General features: G+C 35.1%; 3 protein-coding genes across 5 annotated transcripts; 1 reads left to right on the top strand and 2 right to left on the bottom strand.

The window, feature by feature from the left end:
- Window positions 1-1475: 1475 nt before the first annotated feature.
- On the bottom strand, window positions 1476-4750 carry LOC125874747 (bet1-like SNARE 1-1). 2 transcript variants are annotated; one of them, XM_049555762.1, is made up of 6 exons: window positions 4598-4750; window positions 4275-4400; window positions 2788-2935; window positions 2061-2117; window positions 1910-1969; window positions 1476-1822 (listed from the first exon to the last, which is right to left on the bottom strand). In XM_049555762.1, exons 2-6 carry the CDS (start codon window positions 4286-4288, stop codon window positions 1733-1735), a joined length of 369 nt encoding a protein of 122 aa, XP_049411719.1. In that variant the 5' UTR covers window positions 4289-4400; window positions 4598-4750; the 3' UTR covers window positions 1476-1732. The 2 variants fall into 2 exon arrangements, with proteins under 2 accessions (XP_049411719.1, XP_049411720.1); XM_049555763.1 differs by having other exon boundaries at window positions 2788-2920; window positions 4598-4670.
- A 1006-nt stretch (window positions 4751-5756) lies between these two features.
- Window positions 5757-9011, bottom strand: LOC125875153 (CDT1-like protein a, chloroplastic). Its single transcript, XM_049556245.1, has 7 exons — window positions 8603-9011; window positions 8245-8364; window positions 7919-8153; window positions 6723-7424; window positions 6375-6576; window positions 6191-6281; window positions 5757-6065 (listed from the first exon to the last, which is right to left on the bottom strand). Exons 1-7 carry the CDS (start codon window positions 8941-8943, stop codon window positions 6008-6010), a joined length of 1749 nt encoding a protein of 582 aa, XP_049412202.1. The 5' UTR covers window positions 8944-9011; the 3' UTR covers window positions 5757-6007.
- Window positions 9012-11556: 2545 nt separating this feature from the next.
- Window positions 11557-19787, top strand: LOC125875044 (putative E3 ubiquitin-protein ligase XBAT35). Of its 2 annotated transcripts, XM_049556105.1 has the most exons (9): window positions 11557-11756; window positions 13257-13371; window positions 13551-13631; window positions 14019-14107; window positions 14244-14335; window positions 14922-15003; window positions 16183-16285; window positions 17435-17520; window positions 18690-19782. In XM_049556105.1, exons 1-9 carry the CDS (start codon window positions 11655-11657, stop codon window positions 19629-19631), a joined length of 1692 nt encoding a protein of 563 aa, XP_049412062.1. In that variant the 5' UTR covers window positions 11557-11654; the 3' UTR covers window positions 19632-19782. The 2 variants fall into 2 exon arrangements, with proteins under 2 accessions (XP_049412062.1, XP_049412063.1); XM_049556106.1 differs by lacking the exons at window positions 11557-11756; window positions 14019-14107 and having other exon boundaries at window positions 13353-13371; window positions 18690-19787.
- Window positions 19788-20531: the final 744 nt, after the last annotated feature.

Genomic DNA, 20531 nt, shown 5'->3' with positions numbered 1-20531 from the left:
AAATAATAAAGCTGAAAATAGAAAAGGTGATGTGACACCTCTCTATGGTCAATATTAATATTTATCTATTTTGTCTTTTTTTTTTTTTTGCATTTTCCCTTCATTTCCTCTACATAATCAATTAATCAAATGGATTAAAAAAAATCTCATAAAGTATATGTTCATTGAAATAAAACTCACGTAACATAGTAATAACTGAAACTCACGTAACATAGTAATAACTAAAATCCACGTAACATAGTAATAACTGAAACTCATGTAACATAGTAATAATTGAAACCTGCAATAAAGCCTAAATAGTCTCAATACAAATTTTTTTCATATTCCTTATTGAAAGCCACACAAGTAGACTAACAATTGGAACTAGTGTCCTAAATGCTATCAAGAATAATGTTGATCCTGCAACACAAGGAGGAGCCAGACACTAACTTTGAACAATCGAACATATTTGAGTATATATGTTAGTGAAAATACATATGCTGAGGCGTACAACGACAGTTCAAACCTCACAATACCTGACCCAGGTCCTAGCTTTATACATGCAGTGAAATGTATTATAGTCATCAGCTTCTGTTGTGATCAAGCCATACATTCAGAAAATGGATGCGTGCAGTTGTGGCTGGCCTCTTGGCTTTCAGGAACTGAAGGCCCAAGGTATTGTTGATGTTTTGAGGCAGCTTTGAGTGGTTGAATTGAAGCAAATAATTGCTTAAAACTAGAAGTCGTTAAGGTTTTCAATCTTCACACAAGTACTTTTGGGATATATATATATATATATTTTGTTTCCATAAAAAGCTCGTGTATAGTCATTGTTATTATACCATAATACAGGTGATTGATTCGCTTTGTTTCTATATGATATTAAAGACCTTGTTTATGTTTATTTTGGCGATTTCAGATTATTATTTTTCTGGAGAGTGGATTAGTTTGTTGAGAAGATTCAACGAAAAGAGGAAGATGAAAAAGCAACTTCTTCAACTCCCACAAGAGATGGTTGTATGTTTCAACTAAGACATAAAATTCCACGAGTTTTGCCTCTTTGTTCATCTGATTAATTTTGACTTAAATTTTATATTTGTTAAGTTATACACGTAGGCAAATGAGTTCACAAATATCCTAATTCACAAAGGCCTTCTTTTTTGGTGACAAAACTTATCTGAACTTTGCTTGAAAAATTTACATAAATATACTATAATTAAGAAAATATTTACCATTTATAGCAATAATATTTTTTTACTTGATTACTAAAAATAACTTTCTATTTCTTTTTAGTCGTTTGACATATGGCAGCTCGCATCCAACACTTGATCTTATAGTGACCTTTGTAAGGGGTCAATACATCTTTCACAAATACAAAGTAATAGAACTCCCGCAAAGTTTAGGTGCATAGTTAGAACTTCAAGACGAGTTTGAGGGTATTATCCCTTTTTTGTAACAAAAGTTGCATTGAATATCAATATATGTGAATGATAGTGTTATACAGATCCACATCTTCAAAACTATCTGTTGTATTTAAACATCTTGACACAGATACACACGTCGGAACATTCTTACAGTGAGACAGTAATGCTAATATCAGAATCTCAGTAACTTTGCACATAAAACCTATGTTGCTCGGACTCTTCAAAAATGTGTGTTGGATCCTACCAAAGTGGTGCATTTTTAGCGGATCCAACATGGTTGTGGTAGCATTTTTGGAGAGTTTGAACAACATAAATAAGACCAGTGCATATTATCTAGTGAGATAGTAAACCACCAGGAAAAGAACCACAAACGAGGCCACGAGTGTAAACATCCTTCGGCTTGATTTTGTCTCAAATACCTGAAGGGAATGGAAGAGGCTTAAAACCAGCAACAAACATATCAAAGGATAAATGAAAAAGAGGTCATGTAGTGTAAAATACATTACCATCTTAAACTTATCCATGGTTCCAGATAAAACACCTCTTGAAGAATCCATATCATTGCCCTGAATAGGCATACCAGGAATTTATTTAACGATTATTCATATTGCAAAAGGCATGAAGCATAACATAAGTTGTTCTGTTAAGACAACTGACCATTCTGTCGAGCATCCGATTATGAGTATCCACTTCCTCATGTATGTCACCTGACAACTGTTGGATATAAAGCATTGTAAGAACTAAAACAATAAAGTTAACAAGTTCAACATGCTCATTATCAACTTCACTTGCAAGCTGTTTCACTTGATGTACACAAGAACAGGAAATGATGAAACTATTAAGTTGCACTAAAAGAGGAGAACAGCTTTTACAACCTATGAACAATCACAGATTATTACTCATGATCAAGATAACTCGATGAAGAAATCAGGAACCTCTTAGCACCAGCTTTTAGAGATTCGCGTGATTATCTATCCTTTCCTTCTGAGTGATAACACGAAAAAGAATGATTTCTAAGAGCATGTGCTCGAGGTGACAAATTCTGGATCCTACTTATTTTCCCAACAGTGTTCTTGACAGAGCAAGACCTTCGACACCCAAAGGCATTAATCATTTATGCATGAACAAAATGGAGGGTAGTGTCGGTGTGTATGTGTATTTACAAATAGTCATCAATTTACTAAAGCAACAGCCTCCAATAATGAAAGAGTAGTTATAGGTTATCCCATCTCAACTAGTTGGCTTCATAAGGTTTGCACCATTGTAATGCCCTTGACACCCATGACCAAGATATATACTTCAGTAAAGACAACCAAGGAATTTCTGTACTGCAACTTACCCATAAACATTGAACATATAAAAGACTCAGGTATGAAAGACTTACTTTTTTGAGAAAACTAACTCTATCTTGCAGCCCATCAATTGCCCTCTCATTCTCTTGTTCATCAATTTCGTGCGAAGAGTATGATGACGAAGCCCTTATGCCACCTTCCTCAATTCCATCAAATAGAGCAGCTCTATTGCCACGTTCCCTGAATTCAATTATTATCAATGTATTCCAATAAAGCTGGATGCAAAAAAGATTATTCTTTTATAAACTACACATCATAAAAAACAGCTCTGGTACTGAGAAGGTTTCCCACCCTCACATTCATATGAAGAACAGGCACAGAGGATAGGAGCAAGGTAAAGGTAAAAACTGGCCTGACTGACAAGGCCAATATGACAGAGGAGAGGGGCCAGTTTATGCTAAATGTCAAGGTACGGTACTAAAATTGGATCAAGCCTGAAGCTGTATATTTACGTCTCATACCATTTAAAAAGAGGAAAGGGTAAGGAACAACAAGCGGACACACACAAACAGGAATTTACTTATAATACTAGAGGGACAAAAAATTGTGCATACATTTAAGAGGCTTTAGAACATAGATTTTCCGGAAATTGAGGTTGAACAAATGATAGTTAGCACCAAAAAAAGCATAAGTAGGATAAGCTAAACCAACCCAATCTTATATTAATGACACATTCTAAGACTCTTTTCCACATCGATAAACTAGCACGTTTACTATGGTTGGACAATAATCTGAGAAAGTAAAAATTAAAGGGGATCACTACACCTACTCCAGCTAAACAGGGAAAAAATATCAAAAAGAAAATAAGGTTGCAAAGAGTGACATATTGTCCCTAGTAGATGAAGTCAAAACTCATGATGATTATATGCAAAGATAGAAAATTGTTCACCAGCTCAAGCTAGCAATATAACACAAATATATCATTATAAGTCAATTACACCTCAATCCTAGAAGATCATATGAATCCTCCGTGTCCATTTTGCGTCTGTTTCGGTCCTCAATGCTGCACAGTTTGTCTTATAAGCTAATTGAGGGTTCTCTAAAGCTAGAATTTTTCTAAATCTCACACTTATTCAAGTATCTAACTAGATCAAGAGAACTCAGAATAACACCACGAAAGTACCGCTATAAGATTAGAAAAGAAGTCACCAAATCCATCTTGAAAATTCTAAAGGCTTATGACATTGCTTTTTTCTTCTAATTGATAACTGAGTAATTCATTGTTTCCAATTCAAGTTAGTGGATAGCAGGTCAGTCCCTCTAACATTCTCCACTCAAATACCAGACTTATTCACCAGAACTCGAGGCATGTGCTTATCACACATCCGGTGTACTACCTTTGCCATGTGGAAGCAAAACATATGGCAATACTACTACTACTAAGGGTATTAATATGAACAAATTATATCTGCAAATGTCAACATCCAAAGCAAATATTCAAGTATTAGGGCAGATTGTCCGCTGATGCACGAAAAATACCTAATAAGAACATAAAAAAATTCATATTAAATGTACGAACCTTCGTGAATTCATATCTGCCAATGATCAATCTATTCAATTTGAAACTCCGTTTGATGTGAATTTTTTTCCGGTGGATCAGGAATCACTAATCCTCAAGTTAATCGCAAAAATAGATCAAAATATTCTGTCAGATACAAAGCAAAAAAATTGGCCAAAAAATTCAGATAAAATGGACGATCAATTGAAAATTCGTGAATCTATAAAATCCTAGAGTTATAATGTTACGGATCGATCGAAAATTCGCGTGCTAACCGTGAAAATGACAAAATCCGATTGTAAATTATGGAAACGAAAGATATATAGATGCGCCGGAGAGTGTACCTGGAGCTGAATAACAACGCCGGTGGCGGCGGCGGAGAGGAGTAGCACTAGGAGGTGAAAGGGCCGGAGAAGAAACTACTGACACTTAAATACCTAGCTGATTACAGAAATTGACATTTTTTTTTTTTTGGATAAATTAGTTGAAACAGTATTTCATTTAATGCCACGTAAAAATACATCTCTCTTAAGTGTCTGATGGAATGATTATGTACTTGATTCGAATATCATAATTATTAAAAAAAAGTTATAATTTATTCTATGCATCCAAAATAAGGAAATCACTTGTTCGATAATTCATATTTGAGTTAGATAGACCAACTTAAGAATCAATCATTACACCATGTTCTTGAATTTATTTGATAGGAGGGAGTTGCTCGGATAGTAAATATCCAAAATTAGATGGTATGTAAAAGATTTTATAGTGTAATGTGTAAGTTTGAAAAAATTGGACAGTACGTAAAAGATTTTATAATGTAACATGTGTTTGGTACGTGAAAAATATGTTATATATATTATTATTATTATTTTATGTTTGGTTGGTCAAAATTTTAATCAATTTCTTTCAGTAAAAACAAGTTCATTAAAAAAAATTAATATATAAATGCTACTACTGCATTTTTACTCATCCTTCGACTGTTCGACACACTCAACCCCGGACCCCGACCTCGATCCCCACCCACCTTCATATATTGTAACATACAGTGAATTTCCACAAAGTGGGATCTAAAGATGATAGAGTGTACATAAACCTTATTACTATTTCGTGAAGATAAAAAACTTTTTCCAAAAATACTCAACTCAAATATATCAAGTTCAAGTAAAAGAAAAAGAAAACAATGGAGAAACAATAACAAAAAAAATAATGTGAATCAGAGACCATAATGTTTGCCTAAATTTTATATACATACTTTTGAAACAATACTTTCTATTTTACTTCAACTTCTCTTGATTGAACTTTTTCATGACAACCACCATACCTTGTTGATAAGAGGAACAAACATAAAATGACATCAAGGTTTCATTTGGTTTATACAAAGTGCTACATAATTCATTGCTCAGAAGTAAAAAGAATTCACCTCAAAATCAATCAAATCAACATTCAGTATAGAAAAAAAATATATATTATTACCAAATTCTCATTCCAAGAAAAGCAGCATGGCTATATACAAGCAAAGTGTTCTCCAATACACAGTAAGATATTGAGACAGTCTTCACTAACAAACTTATTGTAGCTCTAATTGCTAGCTAAACCAGTTAAAATGACATTAAACTATACTAAATAGCAAAATGTTGCAGTCACATGCTGCAGAGAGGGTCAATGTATGGAAATAATTTAGTTAGCCAAACTATCATTTACAACTCCACTTGGAAAACTCGGGGCCAAATTCAGATCCCATTGCCATTGATTTCTTACTTTGCTTCGGCAATCCTTGTGCGTATTGAATCAGCATTTGATACCTTGCTAACACTGCAATGAAAACACAAATTATCACGTCAAGTCCCTAAGAAGTAGAAGACATCATATAATACTTAAAGGTAGTCAAACAGAGGCAGGTTCAAGATTTGAACTTCTTAGCAAGAATCTAAGCTTACCACAAGAGAAGATCCCCACTAGATGACAGCTTTTCATGGATCCATTCAGGAGCTATTTCTTGCAATAACCGGAGTAGCTCTTCAAATTCTCCTGCAAAGAAAGAAGAAAAATGTTTTCAAGTCAGAATCAGCTTCAAATTGTCAAAGCACTCCATGTATTCAAATGATTATCAACTAGGCTTACTTTTATCAGCAATAGCTAGATGGCTCGAAATCACTTTGTGTGTAAGCTCTTCTTTAGTAATCACATATCGGTTAATTGAGTGAAATAGGAAGTAAATCATGTCGAAAAACTTAGGCAAGATCGAAATCATTTTCTTGCGCCATTTTGCTTGGGATATGGCTGGATCTAGCTCCTCTAGTGCCTCCTGCTCTTTTGCTCTTATCTGCAGATCCAAGAAAAATTAGCCATTAACTTCAAATACTAGACTAAGAAATATAGATATCCTAACTCCTCTCAGCCTTAAGGATCAACTTTTATATTGTTAACAAGGAAATGTTGTCGTGGAAGAAAGTTTGTTTTGTGTCTTACCGACTGCAGAAGATTCTCTGGAAGAATGTCAAAGATTTCATCATCTGTTGATGATTCTCTGCTCCGGCTGGTTTCTTCTGTAACTTTTGAACTCTTTACAGGAGTATTAAAGGTCAATGACCTACTAGGAGGGGGGCGCCTCACTAGCTTTCTTGGTGATTCAGTTGACTCGCCATCTGGAGTCATATAGCATCTCTTGGAAGGTTGGAGCAAAGGTGTAGAACTCATCAATTTTGCTGGAGTAGATGCAAGTTTTGCTGGAGTACTTTCAGCACTTAACAAACACGAACCATCTTCACTTTTTGTGTTTTTTAATGGAGTTGCTGGTAGAGGAGATGGTGGTAAAGTATCAGAATGAACCCCTTGTGTTGAGAATCTTGTGGTCCTAGTTTGTGTCAAAAGCAATTTAGAGGTGTTGGTGGGACAATTGATAATCTGGGGTTCTGACACTGGAGGAATTGAAGTTTGAGAAACTGTTGTTTGTTGCTTTACGTTCTCTACTACACCGATAGACGCTCGATGAGAAAAGGATCGCCTGAAAGATTGAGACAGATGAGATACAGCTACTGGCGGCTTCTGCATTGAGCCAATTGGTGTCTCCTCCTTTAACTGTGCACCAGCAGGACTTGATGTGTTCGTCAAGAGCTCTTGCTTAGACGCACCAAACGCTCCTGGTAGTTCTTCCTCAGGAATGTCATTTCCCTGAAATTCAAAAATAGGATTTGTTATCACCAGTTTTTCAAGAAACGCAAAGGCAATATCTGAAAATAACCTATTATTTTCACCTTCTTATAGGAGTTCGGGGAACAAAGGAGGAAGAAAAGGGATATCCCTACACTAAATTATTTTCAATCAACACAAGAATTAAATCTATAAATACTAAATTATAGTCTCACAGAGCTAGCTTAACATCTCAAACTACTCTGATAATTGCAAGACAACATAGATTTAAGGCGACAAATCCAAAATACACCAAGCACGTCTCACTTGGGCCTAACAAATCTACATATCATTGCAAAGCAACTCTCCATTGTCAAAATTTGCACAAGTAAAGTATGTCTAGCAGAGCTAACTTAGCATCCCAAACTATGCTAATGATTTCAATCAACACAGATTTAAGTCTATAAATTCCAAGTATCATTGCAAAGTAATTTTTCCAATTGTCAAAACTTGCACAAGTTAAATCCCTCTTTTACCTCAGGGTGGGATTTAAAGAAATCCAAAATCCGATTGCTGAAGACTGTCCTCAGTTGTTCGGTGCCACGCGAGGATTTCAGCTTCTTATCTCCTTCAACTCCATTAGGATTCAACGTAATATGAAGATCAGGCTTCATACAGGTTGTCCTTTCATCGAACACAAGCATCTTCTTTATCTCGATAGCCTCAGGTAAAAGAAACTTCAGTTGTGCTAAGTGGTTGTAAGTAAACCTCCTGCACAATCAACAGAGAAATCACACAATTTATCAATATAATCCATAGAGAAAACATCTGTAAATGCATACACGAATCATCATTTGTATACCTATCTGTTAGACACTCCACCTTTGCACTAATATTTGTAAATGTTGCCGAAGAACCCTTCAACTGCAGCAATCGAATCGAACTCACCAAGCCACCAAAGAATTCCTCCAACAATTTGTACCTACACAATAACACTAATTTTAGTTCCAGAAAAAACAAAACAAAAAACATTCCGAATTTGTTTTTCTTGTGTTCATTTCTTCATATTTTGAAATTAGGGATTCAAAAATGAATATTTCAACTTTTAGTATACGGATTTTCTTGAATCCGTTGTTCATTTTGCTTAAAAAATTCTAGATCTGTCTCCTTTCCAATAACAAATAGATCCACATCATGTAAAATCCAAAAAAAAAACTTACTTCTCTGGTAGCTTTACTGGATTTACAGGCTTCTTCGGTTTAGCTGCAGAAGCTTCTTCCATTTGTGTTTTCACAGAGCTCAATGATGTATCAGTCTGGGAATTCGGGCGGGTCGGGTCAGGTTTCCGGAGCTTCTGTGCGGCCTGTCGGATATCTTTCAATGAAAACGCAGCATTCCGATTCCGAGTCCGGCGAGGAGGAACGATTGTCTTCTCAGGGGTTTTGGAGCTCCATGGATCTAGAGACGGAGCTCCGGATGCATCCGGGTCGGATCCAATCTGAAGTTTCTTCTTCGATTTGAATGTATTCAACAGTGAAGAAGAAGCATCTGTAGACTCCATTGATTGCAAAAATGAACAAAAACACGAATTGATGAGAAGTTGCAGAGAGCAATGGAGGGTGAAGTGAAGCGACGAGGTGGGTGTAGGGAGTGGGGGGTGGGGTACTGTTATATGGTAGCATTTTTCTGGCGGGAAAGCTGAGGTGGAGGCTGACGTGTCAGTTCTGCCATGTCAGAATTGGCGCCAATTGCCGGGAAAACTGATGTGGAGTCTGATGTGTCTACATTGCCACGTAGGATTTGGCGCGAAATTTTTCTTAAAGGTGAGAAAGGCCCATGGGCCTTGTGAAGTTTTGGATTGTTATAATTTTTTAATTTGGTGTGTTACCGTTACAATTATATTTTATAAAATTAGTTCTCTTTTTATATTGGATGTAGCTTAATTATATTTACTAAAGTATTAAATGTTGTGGAATTGGTAATAAAATAATGAGATAACGGTCACTAAAACATATGAAAGTATCACATTTTGTGAGTTTCATATTTAAATAATCAAGATGTTTGCGTTTCTTAAAATATATATATTGTTCGAAGCTAAAACTAGACCAAGTGTTTGAATAGAATTGTCGAAAGACGTGTGACAACTTAATTTGCCCATGAAGTTTCATTCACATGACATCTGGTTCATTAGTTTTTAGGTGTGTTTTGATAAATAATTAATGATAGTTCAAGTAGAAAACACAAATAAATACATTATAGTTTTATGTATGAAAGTAGCAAAAAAATTTGATACTTCAAGAGTGTTTTTACTATTACTTTTAAATATTGTTTTAAAAAATTTCAACTTATTCCTTTAATTATCCGTGTGGAGTATCATTTAGCATCATTTTTAAATAAAAAAAAGAGAATGTACACCATGGCCATTAGATACTAGTCAAGATATGTTTTGATAAATAGTTAGTAATAGTTTAGGTAGAAAACACAAAGATTTGATAGTTCAAATAGTAAATTTACAAAAATGTGATACTTTGAATGTATTTTTAACCATTAACTCTAAATAAATGAAAGAGAAAATATATCAAATCATCCTTAAAATTGATAGCTATACTTACTTTAACACTTTAACAACAACTTAGCTTATTTACCCCCCTCCCCACACAATCTTATTTGAACTTGCCCAAAAAATAATGTATTATGCATGTTTCTCTAGCACAGAGAAATTGTGAAAATGATCAATATTTTTATCTTTGAGTTGAATGATGAAATTAAAAAAAGATACTAATCAAAGCTAATAAAAGAATTAACTAAATAGGAACAATGTTCACCATTCTCAAAATGTTTTTTTAGTTTTGTTTTATAATCTTATATAACTCAAACATATTATCTGATATTTTTACCATTCCACTACACTCAAGCATGAACTAATCCCATGTCCATGTATCTCGATTGAGATTCCCGTTAATGGGATTTTCCGTCGAAATGTAGTGTTCTATTAACTTTTATGGGTTGTTCAAATGTGTAAGTGGGTAAAAATCTCACATTGATTGAAAAATGAATTGATGGTCTTCTTATATGAACTTGGGCAATCCTCTCCTCAAGAGCTAGCTTTTGAGTTTGAGTTAGGGTCATGTGTTATATATATCCTTACATGGTATGCATACATCCTATTTTTCCCGAACCCGCCTTGTGGGAATATACTGATGGCTAATAGGATGACGGATATAACAGGAAAATGCATGTCTGGAAATGGATCCAAATGCACGTGCAAATATGAAGTATGTCTTTGTCCAATTTAGTGAAGGGAGTAGTAGGGGCTAAGCGGAAATTCAAGGCGTTGAGTTAACGTTAGTTAGCTTTGGAAATCAGTAGATTATTGTACCTGACTTGTTTACTATCACCAAAGATGTTTAAAATGATGTTTTCTATTCCTCTTTGATAAGAATGTATATAGGGGTACTGAATGGAGTTCATTAGTAATGATGAGATTATTTCTTATCCACTGTTTGATTTGGTGTATTAAGGACACTTTTTTTCTTTAACTATGCTCCATTTTATTACTAATATCATGATTTGCTATGTACTAATTAAACACTCCAAAATACATAATAGGATCTAGAGCTAATACATGTATTAGTTAGTTATATATAGGCTGATAATCCAACCAAATAAAGAATTAGTAATACAATATTAGTTCTCTAATACATCTTACCTTAAGTTAACTAACAAATATTTTCATTCTTTTTGGGTTCATGTCTCAGTTTTTCAGTGTATTGGATAAAAAGAAAAAGTGAATTTCATTTTTAGATGGCTATTTATTTACACTTTCACTCTTATCTTTCGTTTTTTGCCACGTCAAAAACGTATGCAATTAAAGTTGAAAATTCGCATCCAAGTGTGGCTTTGTGAAAGGCCAAACATTAGACATTTAAGCTTGAAGTGTAATATGACTTATCAAAAATATAATTAAATATATTGAGCCCGTTTTTCATCGAGATCAAAATAAATTTTTATTTATAATTGAAAGACCAAAATATTACATTCCCTTACTTAGAGCCTGTTTGGATGGGCTTTTAAGCTNAGACCAAAATGTTACATTCCCTTACTTAAATTATCCACTCCCTTCTTCTTGGACACGTGGAGACTTTCTCCTTCTCTGATACCCAAAAAAAATTCCCCTTTCTACAGGGAGTGCAGATTATGCCACACATAAATACAAATGATTGCACATAAAATTGTCTCATATTTTAAGTGAAATCTTTAGCAATTTCATTAATGGGGCAACAACAATCAAAAAATGAGTTACTGTATCAACAAGTCATTGAAGGAGGTGTTGAATCTATCAAAGCTCTTCACAATGATGGTGCCAGTCTTGAGGTATATAAATTTGCGCTCATGTATCCAATTTTATTGAAAATTCTAGCTTTTTGTTAATACCCTTTTTGGAGAATGTGAAAAAGATTCAAATTTTGGGGGATGCCATGAGTTATTTTTGTCACTGGTTCAAGTCTTGGGGTGTGTTGGGCATGAAGGAAAATGTTTTCTGTAAAATAAGTTTTCATACTTATTTTCTTGTGTTTGGTGGGTAAGCATAAACTATTATTCTAATTTTGTATATAATGTAGGAGGGGAGAACACAAAGATGAGTTACTGTATCAACACCCTTTTGGGTAAATTTAAAAAAGATTCCATTTTTTTTGGAGATATGACAAGTGATTTTTTCAATGGTGAAAATGTATTTTTAGTATAGTAGATAAGTAAAAGTGAACGGAGGGAGTATTTTTCAACACCCTTTCTGTAAATACAAAAAAGATTCAATTTTTAGAAGATTCCATGAGTAATTTTTGTCACTGGTGCAAGTTTTGTGGTGTGTTGGACCTGAAGGAAAATGCTTTCTACAAAATAAGTTTCCTACTTATTTTCTTGTGTTCGGTAGGTAAGCATAAACTATTATACTAAAAACATTTGCATATAATGTAGACAAATACTATAGAAGGTGGGGTGGGGATGAGGCCTATGGGGGTGGGGTGTAGATGAGGTGTGTTGGAGGGTGGGAAAAACACAAAGATGGATTACTGTATCAACACCCTTTTGGGTAAATTTGAAAAAGATTCCATTTTTTTTGGAGATATCAAAAGTAATTTTTTAAATGGTGAAAATGTATTTTTAGTATAGCGGATAAGTAGAAGTGAACGGAGGGAGTATTTTTCAACTCCCTTTCTGTAAATACTTAAAAAGATCCAGTTTTTAAAAGATGCCATGAGTAATTTTTATTCCTGGTGCAAGTCTTGAGGTATCCAAATTCACCCATGCACCGAAAAAATTAACTCTGTAGCAACATCCTTTTGGCAAACATAAAAAGAGATTCAATTACTAGGAGATGCTTGCTATAAGTAGTCTTTTACTTGTTAAAAAAGGTAGCAATCTTTTGACTGGCTTAAGTCTGGATACACAAGTTCACCAATGCACGAATTTACTTGAAGCATTTTACTCTATATCAACATTCAACACCCTTTCGGTGAATATACAAAAATTCAGCTTTTAGGAGATGATATAAGTAATCCTTTTACTGGTACAAGTCAGTAGACTGTAGGTATACATATTCACTCATGCACCCGATTTACTCGAAGGATATAACTCTGTAGCAATACCTTTTTGGCAAATATACAAAAAAAATCAACTTTTAGGAGATGTTATAAGTAATCCTTTTACTGGTGCAAGATGTAGTACACAAGTTCTGTGCACCAATTTACTTGAAAAATTTAGCTCTACATCAACTCCCATTTTGGTGAACATAAAAGAGATTCGGCTTTTTTGGAAGGTATATGAGTATTTTGTATATATGCTAAGTGTACTTTTGTGCCCCCATTGAATTAGTGGATCGACAAAGATGGAAAGACACCATTGATTGTAGCGTGCATGAAGCCGAATGGCTTGAATGTTGCAAAAACTTTGCTTGAGCTCGGTGCTAATGTCAATGCTTACCGGCCAGGTATGCCTTTCTCTGCCAATTGCAATCTTATAATTTTGAACTCGTCAGTAGAGGCTGTTCCAGAATTTTAAGTCAGTAGGTTTGAAGGATCACGACCCTCACCGTTTTATTGTAATAGGTGCTAGTAATCTGCTTTGATTACAATGATAATCGTTATTCCAAGTCCTTACTTTTTTCAGGATATCATGCTGGGACTGCGCTACATCATGCAGCTAAGAGAGGTCTGGATGATACTGTGCAATTGCTTCTTTCCTATGGAGGTGCATATTCAAAGTTTTGCGAAGTGAACATGGTTTCTCCTTTTGCTCTGTAGATGGATCCAGACTGCATTCCTGGATAATCTAGTACTCTCTCCGTCCCAATTTATGTGACAGTCCCAAAAAGATGACACCTTTCTATATATTTGGTCCAATTTAACTTTAAGATCTCATTTTAACCCTAATGAGATGATTTATAGCCACACCAAATATCGATCACTTATTTTAGATCATGAGTTTCAAAATATTTTTCTTTCTTAAACTCTGTACGGTCAAACACCAACAAATAAATTCACCATCACATAAATTGGGACGGAGGGAGTATCATTTTTGCATAGTTTTCAGCTGCTTAATGTATGTAGATAATTTACTATGAACCTCATTTACTAGCAAATCCAATTATCAAGAACGATGCTTGCCAAACTCCACTTGAAGTAGCTCGAGCAAAAGGTTTTAGCAATGTCGTCCGTACTATCGAGGTGTAATTGATATTTGCTTCAAGCTTTAATTACATTAACATTGAATGCACATGATTATTTGTATTTTCCTGTCTTTTTCTTGTCTTGGATTGTATGTTTGCAAATTCATTTATCCTTGTTTTGCTTTCACTTTTAGAGACAAATCTGCATTTTCTCGGGTTGGATGAGGGAGTTCTATGGTCCAGGGTTTCTTGAAGCTTTAGCTCCTCAATTATTATCTAGGAAGATGTCAGTATGATTCTAACTTGGCTTTTCTTATAAGCGCCCCTTGTTTTTGCTTTGAACTCTTCTTTATATAATGATGCAAATTTCAAAATTAATTCTGCCAAAGGTTGTTGAAATAGGCATATGTAAGCAGTCTCGTTCAACCTGTTTGGGACTTAGGTTGTGTTTGGGCGGAAATGTTTTCCAATTGTCTCATACTTGGTTGCCAAATTTGTTTGGAATTCTTTCTCTAGGAAAACAAGTTTTTAAAATGAGGAAAATGACTTCCCTAGTGGAAATAGGGAAAACAAGTTCCATAGTGACATCCAACACTAATTGTCTAATCCCCACCCTCCTACACACCCCACATCCACACCTCTAACCCCCACGTCAACCCCAATAGTGTTTGCCAAAATTATATACAAATGGTTTTGGGATTATATTTTCTCTGCATATTTACCAAACACTAGAAATAAGTAAGAAAAATAACTTATTTTTCAGAAAATATTTTTCGTGAACAACATTTTCCTATATACCAAACACACCCTAAGCATAGTTGTTGTGTTGTAAGCTGTCTTGCATACTTGCTGACAACTGATTATAATTGCAGTTGGGTTGTAGTCATACCTTGTGGCATAGCTGATCCTATGAAGCCTCTTAAATTACAACTGGCGATTTACTCATCGTTACAGGTAAATAAACTCTTTATTGACCAACAATAGTTCTTCCTTTCACGAACTCTTCTGGCAATGTTGTGAGGTACCTCTCTTTTAGCTTGTACCATCTTTAGAGAATTCTCAAGATGACGTATATCAAGCAAGGATTTCTGTGGATAGTTAACGAGTAATGTTCAAAACTCGAGGAGTGGGCAGTTCTTGCTATGAAAAACTGGACGTAAACGTAGGTACATTGTATATTTGTGAAGTTTGAGCAGAATCCTTATATAAACCAGCATGCCACTTTTACATAAAGACTGTAAACCTGTGTTTCATGTCCAGGTGGTATTTCACTCAGTATTGTTTATTTTTGGGGCAAAAATAAAAAACTTGGGACTTACAACGTAAACTGAATCATAACTAATTAGAAAACAATAATTTTACTGAGATATATAACATCTTTTTTCCGATTAAGTAATAATTTTATTGATTTGTTGGGAAAAACTCCTAGATTTTAAGTGGAAAGCAAAGAGTAGAGAATTAAGCAGACGTGTGAGTATGAGCCTTTTGCTGTTAGCCAAGCAAAGAAATAAGCATTTTCGTGTACTTGGCGTTCATATTGAGTAGAAAGAAACAATATTCTCCGTCTTCAGTATATGTTGTGGTCGATTATTTAACTGAAAAAAATCCATGTCCCACTTTAAAATTGTCCAGGTTTGTCAGTGAAATCTTCTGATTATACCATAGAGCTCCGAGGTTTTGAAATTCGCCAACTTCCCAAGTGCCAAGTTATCCTTCCTCTCTATAGTCTATTCATGGTTCTCTGTGCTTGGTTGAGACTTCAATGAAGCAACAACAAAGAGTTAGCTGACAATTCAATGAAGCACTCTTGATAATCCCTCCGTCCCAATTTATGTGACACACTTTTCTTTTTAGTCAGTTTCAAAATAATGACACATTTCCTAATTTGGCAAATGTTTAATAAAACTATCAAATATTTAACCCATTTGGAAAAAAGTCCACAAAGGTGTACTCTTCTATTTTAAATTTATTTATTTCAAGGGAAGTTTTGGAACTTTACAAATTCTTTCCATATCCCATATTTCTTAAACTCCGTGCCAGTCAAACTATATCACATGAATTGGGAAGAAGGGAGTACTTTATGGCCCTTCTATAAAATTGGCAGATTTACTAACATGATGTTTTGTTGAATAGGACGCCCAGCCTCGTAATGTTATCGTCTTATGGAAGGCTATTGTTGAAGAGATAAGGTGGCAACGAACAGATCCTGTGCTGACAATTTTTGACAAGACCTGTAGTAATACTCTTCTCCTGAAATTATTTTCTGTAGGTGCCTTGTTGAATGGAGAAAGCCTTTTATTCTTATCCACAATTATCAATGAGCAGTTAATTTATGTGCCTCAAGAGAAATTCCTCTACAAGGCTAAAGCTTTAATGCACAAATATAAATTTTGTTAATTTTTAGTTTATTGGTTTGGGGTACTGATGTGCTTACTGCATCAAATGGTCGTCGTATAGTCACTGTAGAACTCTTTCTAGTACTGGACAAGTTAGCACCTTCCAGATGTTGTTAAGTTGCAGCCAAAAATAGAGCTCAACAGATTTTATTTTAGAGGATAGAATTGATATGTAGATGCATATGCAACTTCAGGTTCAGGAGTACACAAAGATGAGTGCTATTAGTCTCACATGTAGGTTTCGGAATTGTCTCAAAAAGACAAATTCTAAATTGCACTTCTCTTACTTTGCTAAGTTGCTCGGACTCAAGTGTGGTGTCCGATACAAGTGTGGATCCAGAGGTCGGATCCTTCATGGTCTAATTTTAAGATTCAGGGGTACAGGTCCAAGTACGGATACAAGTGTGGGGATTCGGCTAAAAATAATTAAAATGTCCAAAAAATAGAGTTATAAGTCTAAATTATGAGAGTGGAAAATTTATAAGCTATTCTGAAGAGAAAATATTTATCAAGAGGAGAATCCCAGAAGGAGATAAAAGGAAAAAGAAAAGAGCTATTCCATTTTCTTCAATTCATCGTAGCATTTGTTTTGATTACAAAATAATAGGTATCTCCCGAATTTCTCCGTGAATTTTGGTCAAAGTACCCTAAATTAGTTGACCAAACCGGGTATGGATCCCACATCCACACCCATGTCGTGTCGGCATGGGTACGGCACCGAAAGTGAAGAGTTCGAACAACTTAGATTCCTTGATTAACTAATAGCTCTGATTTGTGGCTTAGGTAGCTATGCAGATTTACTTAATGTTAGAATGTAGAGTGTGATAGTTATTCTCCTAGAAGTAAAAAGCTTTACTGCGACCAACAAGTGGGCTTAGTTTACTTAAGTTGTTTCATTGAGAAACCTCTTATTTAATGTTTTTTCAGGTAAGGGCCTCTTTTCAGAATAGATTTATAATAGCTCTTTGATTTTGTTGTTTTCATATCAGACACTCGATATAAATTTACATCATTCAGCGATGCTGAGCAACAACAGCTTCAATTGTTGCACAGAGCATGTATTGCTTCCATTGAGGTAATTACCAACTCTGACTGAATCATACCTTTTTACCAATTCTGTATCTGTTGCTTGTTCATCAGATGAGTTTGTATCATGCGATGTTACACATGTCGTGTTTGAATTATGTGCATTATGCTTTGTTGCCTTATTTTCACTTGGATAAGAAACGTACACCAGTTAAAATTATATTTGCCTTACTCTGTCTTGTTATTTTCTTAGTAGAAGCTGATGGCATGTAGTTTTATTGTAAAACTGCTGTGGTATGCTGGACATTGAGAGTGTGTGTAATCTAAGAAATTTTAAGTTTAAAGTGGAAGCTGTAGATAATGAAGATGACTATGGGTATAAATACCTCGAACTGATAAAAAAAAATTCTTTTTTTTGTGTCCCAATTCAACTGTGAAATTAGAGCCAGAATATTGTTGGTCATAAACTTTATGCTTTCGAAGCTGAATGAAACAGTGAACAGCTAAATATCTAACAGGGTACTGCGCGTAATATCAGCTGAATCTGTTTGAACATAGTATTAATCTCTTGTATGGTTTCTTTTCCTGAGGTGCTATGCATGCTCTTTCATAGTCATAGTATTATTCTTGTAGTTGTTTATTCTTCGATTCTGTTACTATTTGTTGTTTCTTGTACTTCGATTATAGTATTATTATGTCGTTATAAAAAAATATTGTAGTTATTGTTCCTTTTTTTCATAATGCTTTGCCATGCTATCTTTAGTATTTTGTTGTGGCTTCTTTCCTTCTGTTATTTCTTTTCCCAAACTGCTTCGATATACTTGTCCTTTAGCTAGGGTCTATTGAAAACAACCTCTCTACCTCGCAATTGCTATGCATGTTCTTTCTATATATTTATTTTAGGGCTTAGGTCCAAATTTATCCCTCTACTATACAAAATACCTTAATTTCACCTGTTTTATTACTTTGGAGAGCTATCCATATCCTTTTTGTTATCAAATTGTCTCATGTTTTCTCTGGACTTTATACAAGGCGATTTGCTAACGACAAGGGTATCTATGATCCCAAACCCAAAGTATAATGGAGGGTAAAAATAAGATACATCATATAGTAGTGGGGAACTTTTGATCCTTTTCCCTATTTTTTTCTTTTTAATGATGCACTAAGAGGATTGAGTAGAATCGACCTCGGGGGCCTTACCACATGTTAGTATTTCAGGTCCTGCCTTCCCGCTTACCACAAAATACCCAAACTGCAGCTACACAATCTGAAACTGCTGCACAAGCAATGGAATTAGCAATTGGAATCAACTCTTCCATTGATTCTGCTAAAGAAAATAAGATTTTACATCATCATGGACAAAGCTCCGGTGTAAAAAATGAAAATGACTGGTGTAATAACACCGAGGATTCTGCTCACAGCGGATGGGGTTCACTTGTCAGATCCGAGCCTAGATCAGAAGTTACTAACACTGATTGGACGGATAACCGAACTAAGGTCCAAGAAAATGGATGGGGAAATACCGCAGATGTATCCAGTCAACGACCACAACAATCACTTCCTAAATCCACACCATCTGAACTAAGCTGCAGCGGATGGATCGACGAGCCTGCTGTAGAAGAGTACAATGGATGGGGTGTGCCCGAGCCTCGGCAGGGACGTAGAGACGCCTCAGCTGAAGTTCATTATCAAGGATGGGAAAACACTTCAGAGGACAAAACAGCATCCTCAGATGTAAGTAGCTGGGAAGCAATGGACAAGACAGACAATGCACCTGAATTTAGGTCTAGTGTCTATCCAGGTGAAAACGTTGAAACTCAAGAGGGTAACAATCCTGCTTTTGATTTTGCGGTACCTTCAGCTCCACCTGTTCCAGAAGAAGTTGAAGACGTTCATTATCCGGTCATAGATCTTAGCCCATTGCACCGGTCGAATCCTCCTGTGGAACAAAAAACAGCTTCTGTTACGACTCAAAAGGAAAAAGAACATGAGCCTGCACTGTGTATAATATGTTGGGAAGCTTCAGTTGAAGGAGCATGTGTACCTTGTGGTCACATGGTTGGCTGCATGCAGTGTTTGAACCAGATCAAATCAAAGAAAGGAGAGTGCCCCATTTGTCGAGTAAAAATCGACCAGGTTATAAAGCTCTACTCTGTTTGAGAGGTAAATATAGTGTTTACATTCCTTATTTATCATGTCATTCTCCTAAAACATCTAGCCTAGCTATCATAATAAACTACATTCCTGGGGAACATGATCTTATCTAATGTCACTTCAATTTCATTCTTATGGTCCGTCGTAATTGCTTTATTTTACCTTATAATACTTGCACATTACTGTTCTTTTCCATAGTTACAGTTTTAGTCGACTCTCACTAGCTAGTTTCCATAGTTACAGTTTCAGTTGACTCACTCAATAGCTAGTTTTGAATAATATACATCGTGGAATCTAATCAGGTAGACTATTAGTTAGTTCAAGCATAATTTAGGTTAAACATATACCTGTTCAAGGTAAAGATACATCAATAACAACAACGTACTCAGTATAATCCCCACCATGGGGTTTGGTAAGGGCAGGATGGGATGTATGCAGACCCTACCTTTGTAGGGTAGAAATGTTATTTTTGATAGACCCTCGGCACAAGGTAAAGATCCAAAGTATAAACCTAGGGTTATTGAAAATTTCTCTTACTTCCTCCCACTTTCTAACACTTGTGACTTGTGAGTACTTCTTTGTACATATTTCTTTTTGTGGCATTTACATATTTGATGGTATTTGTTGGTGATGATGAATGTACTTCAAGGGACAAATTATTCTTAAAGAACTCCTTTTATTATTATTTTGGTGGAAGATAGAACTTGTATTACTCATTATCTTCATGTGTTTATGGGAATGTATCCTTTTCAAGATACTTGCATAATTATTTGTTGTACAATTAAGTAAAACCCTTGCTTGCCTAATCCTCCTATTGTTCAACTGGCATTGAGAGACACCTATTATATTGGAATTTAACGCCTATATTTTTGGAGCAAGTTCTTTGACATGATTGATGCATAATGT

The sequence above is a fragment of the Solanum stenotomum genome, chromosome 8, assembly GCF_019186545.1.
Source record: "Solanum stenotomum isolate F172 chromosome 8, ASM1918654v1, whole genome shotgun sequence".
Taxonomy (NCBI): Eukaryota; Viridiplantae; Streptophyta; class Magnoliopsida; order Solanales; family Solanaceae; genus Solanum; species Solanum stenotomum.
Note: the sequence above shows the minus strand (reverse complement) of the source record. Positions and strands in the feature narration are given on the sequence as shown.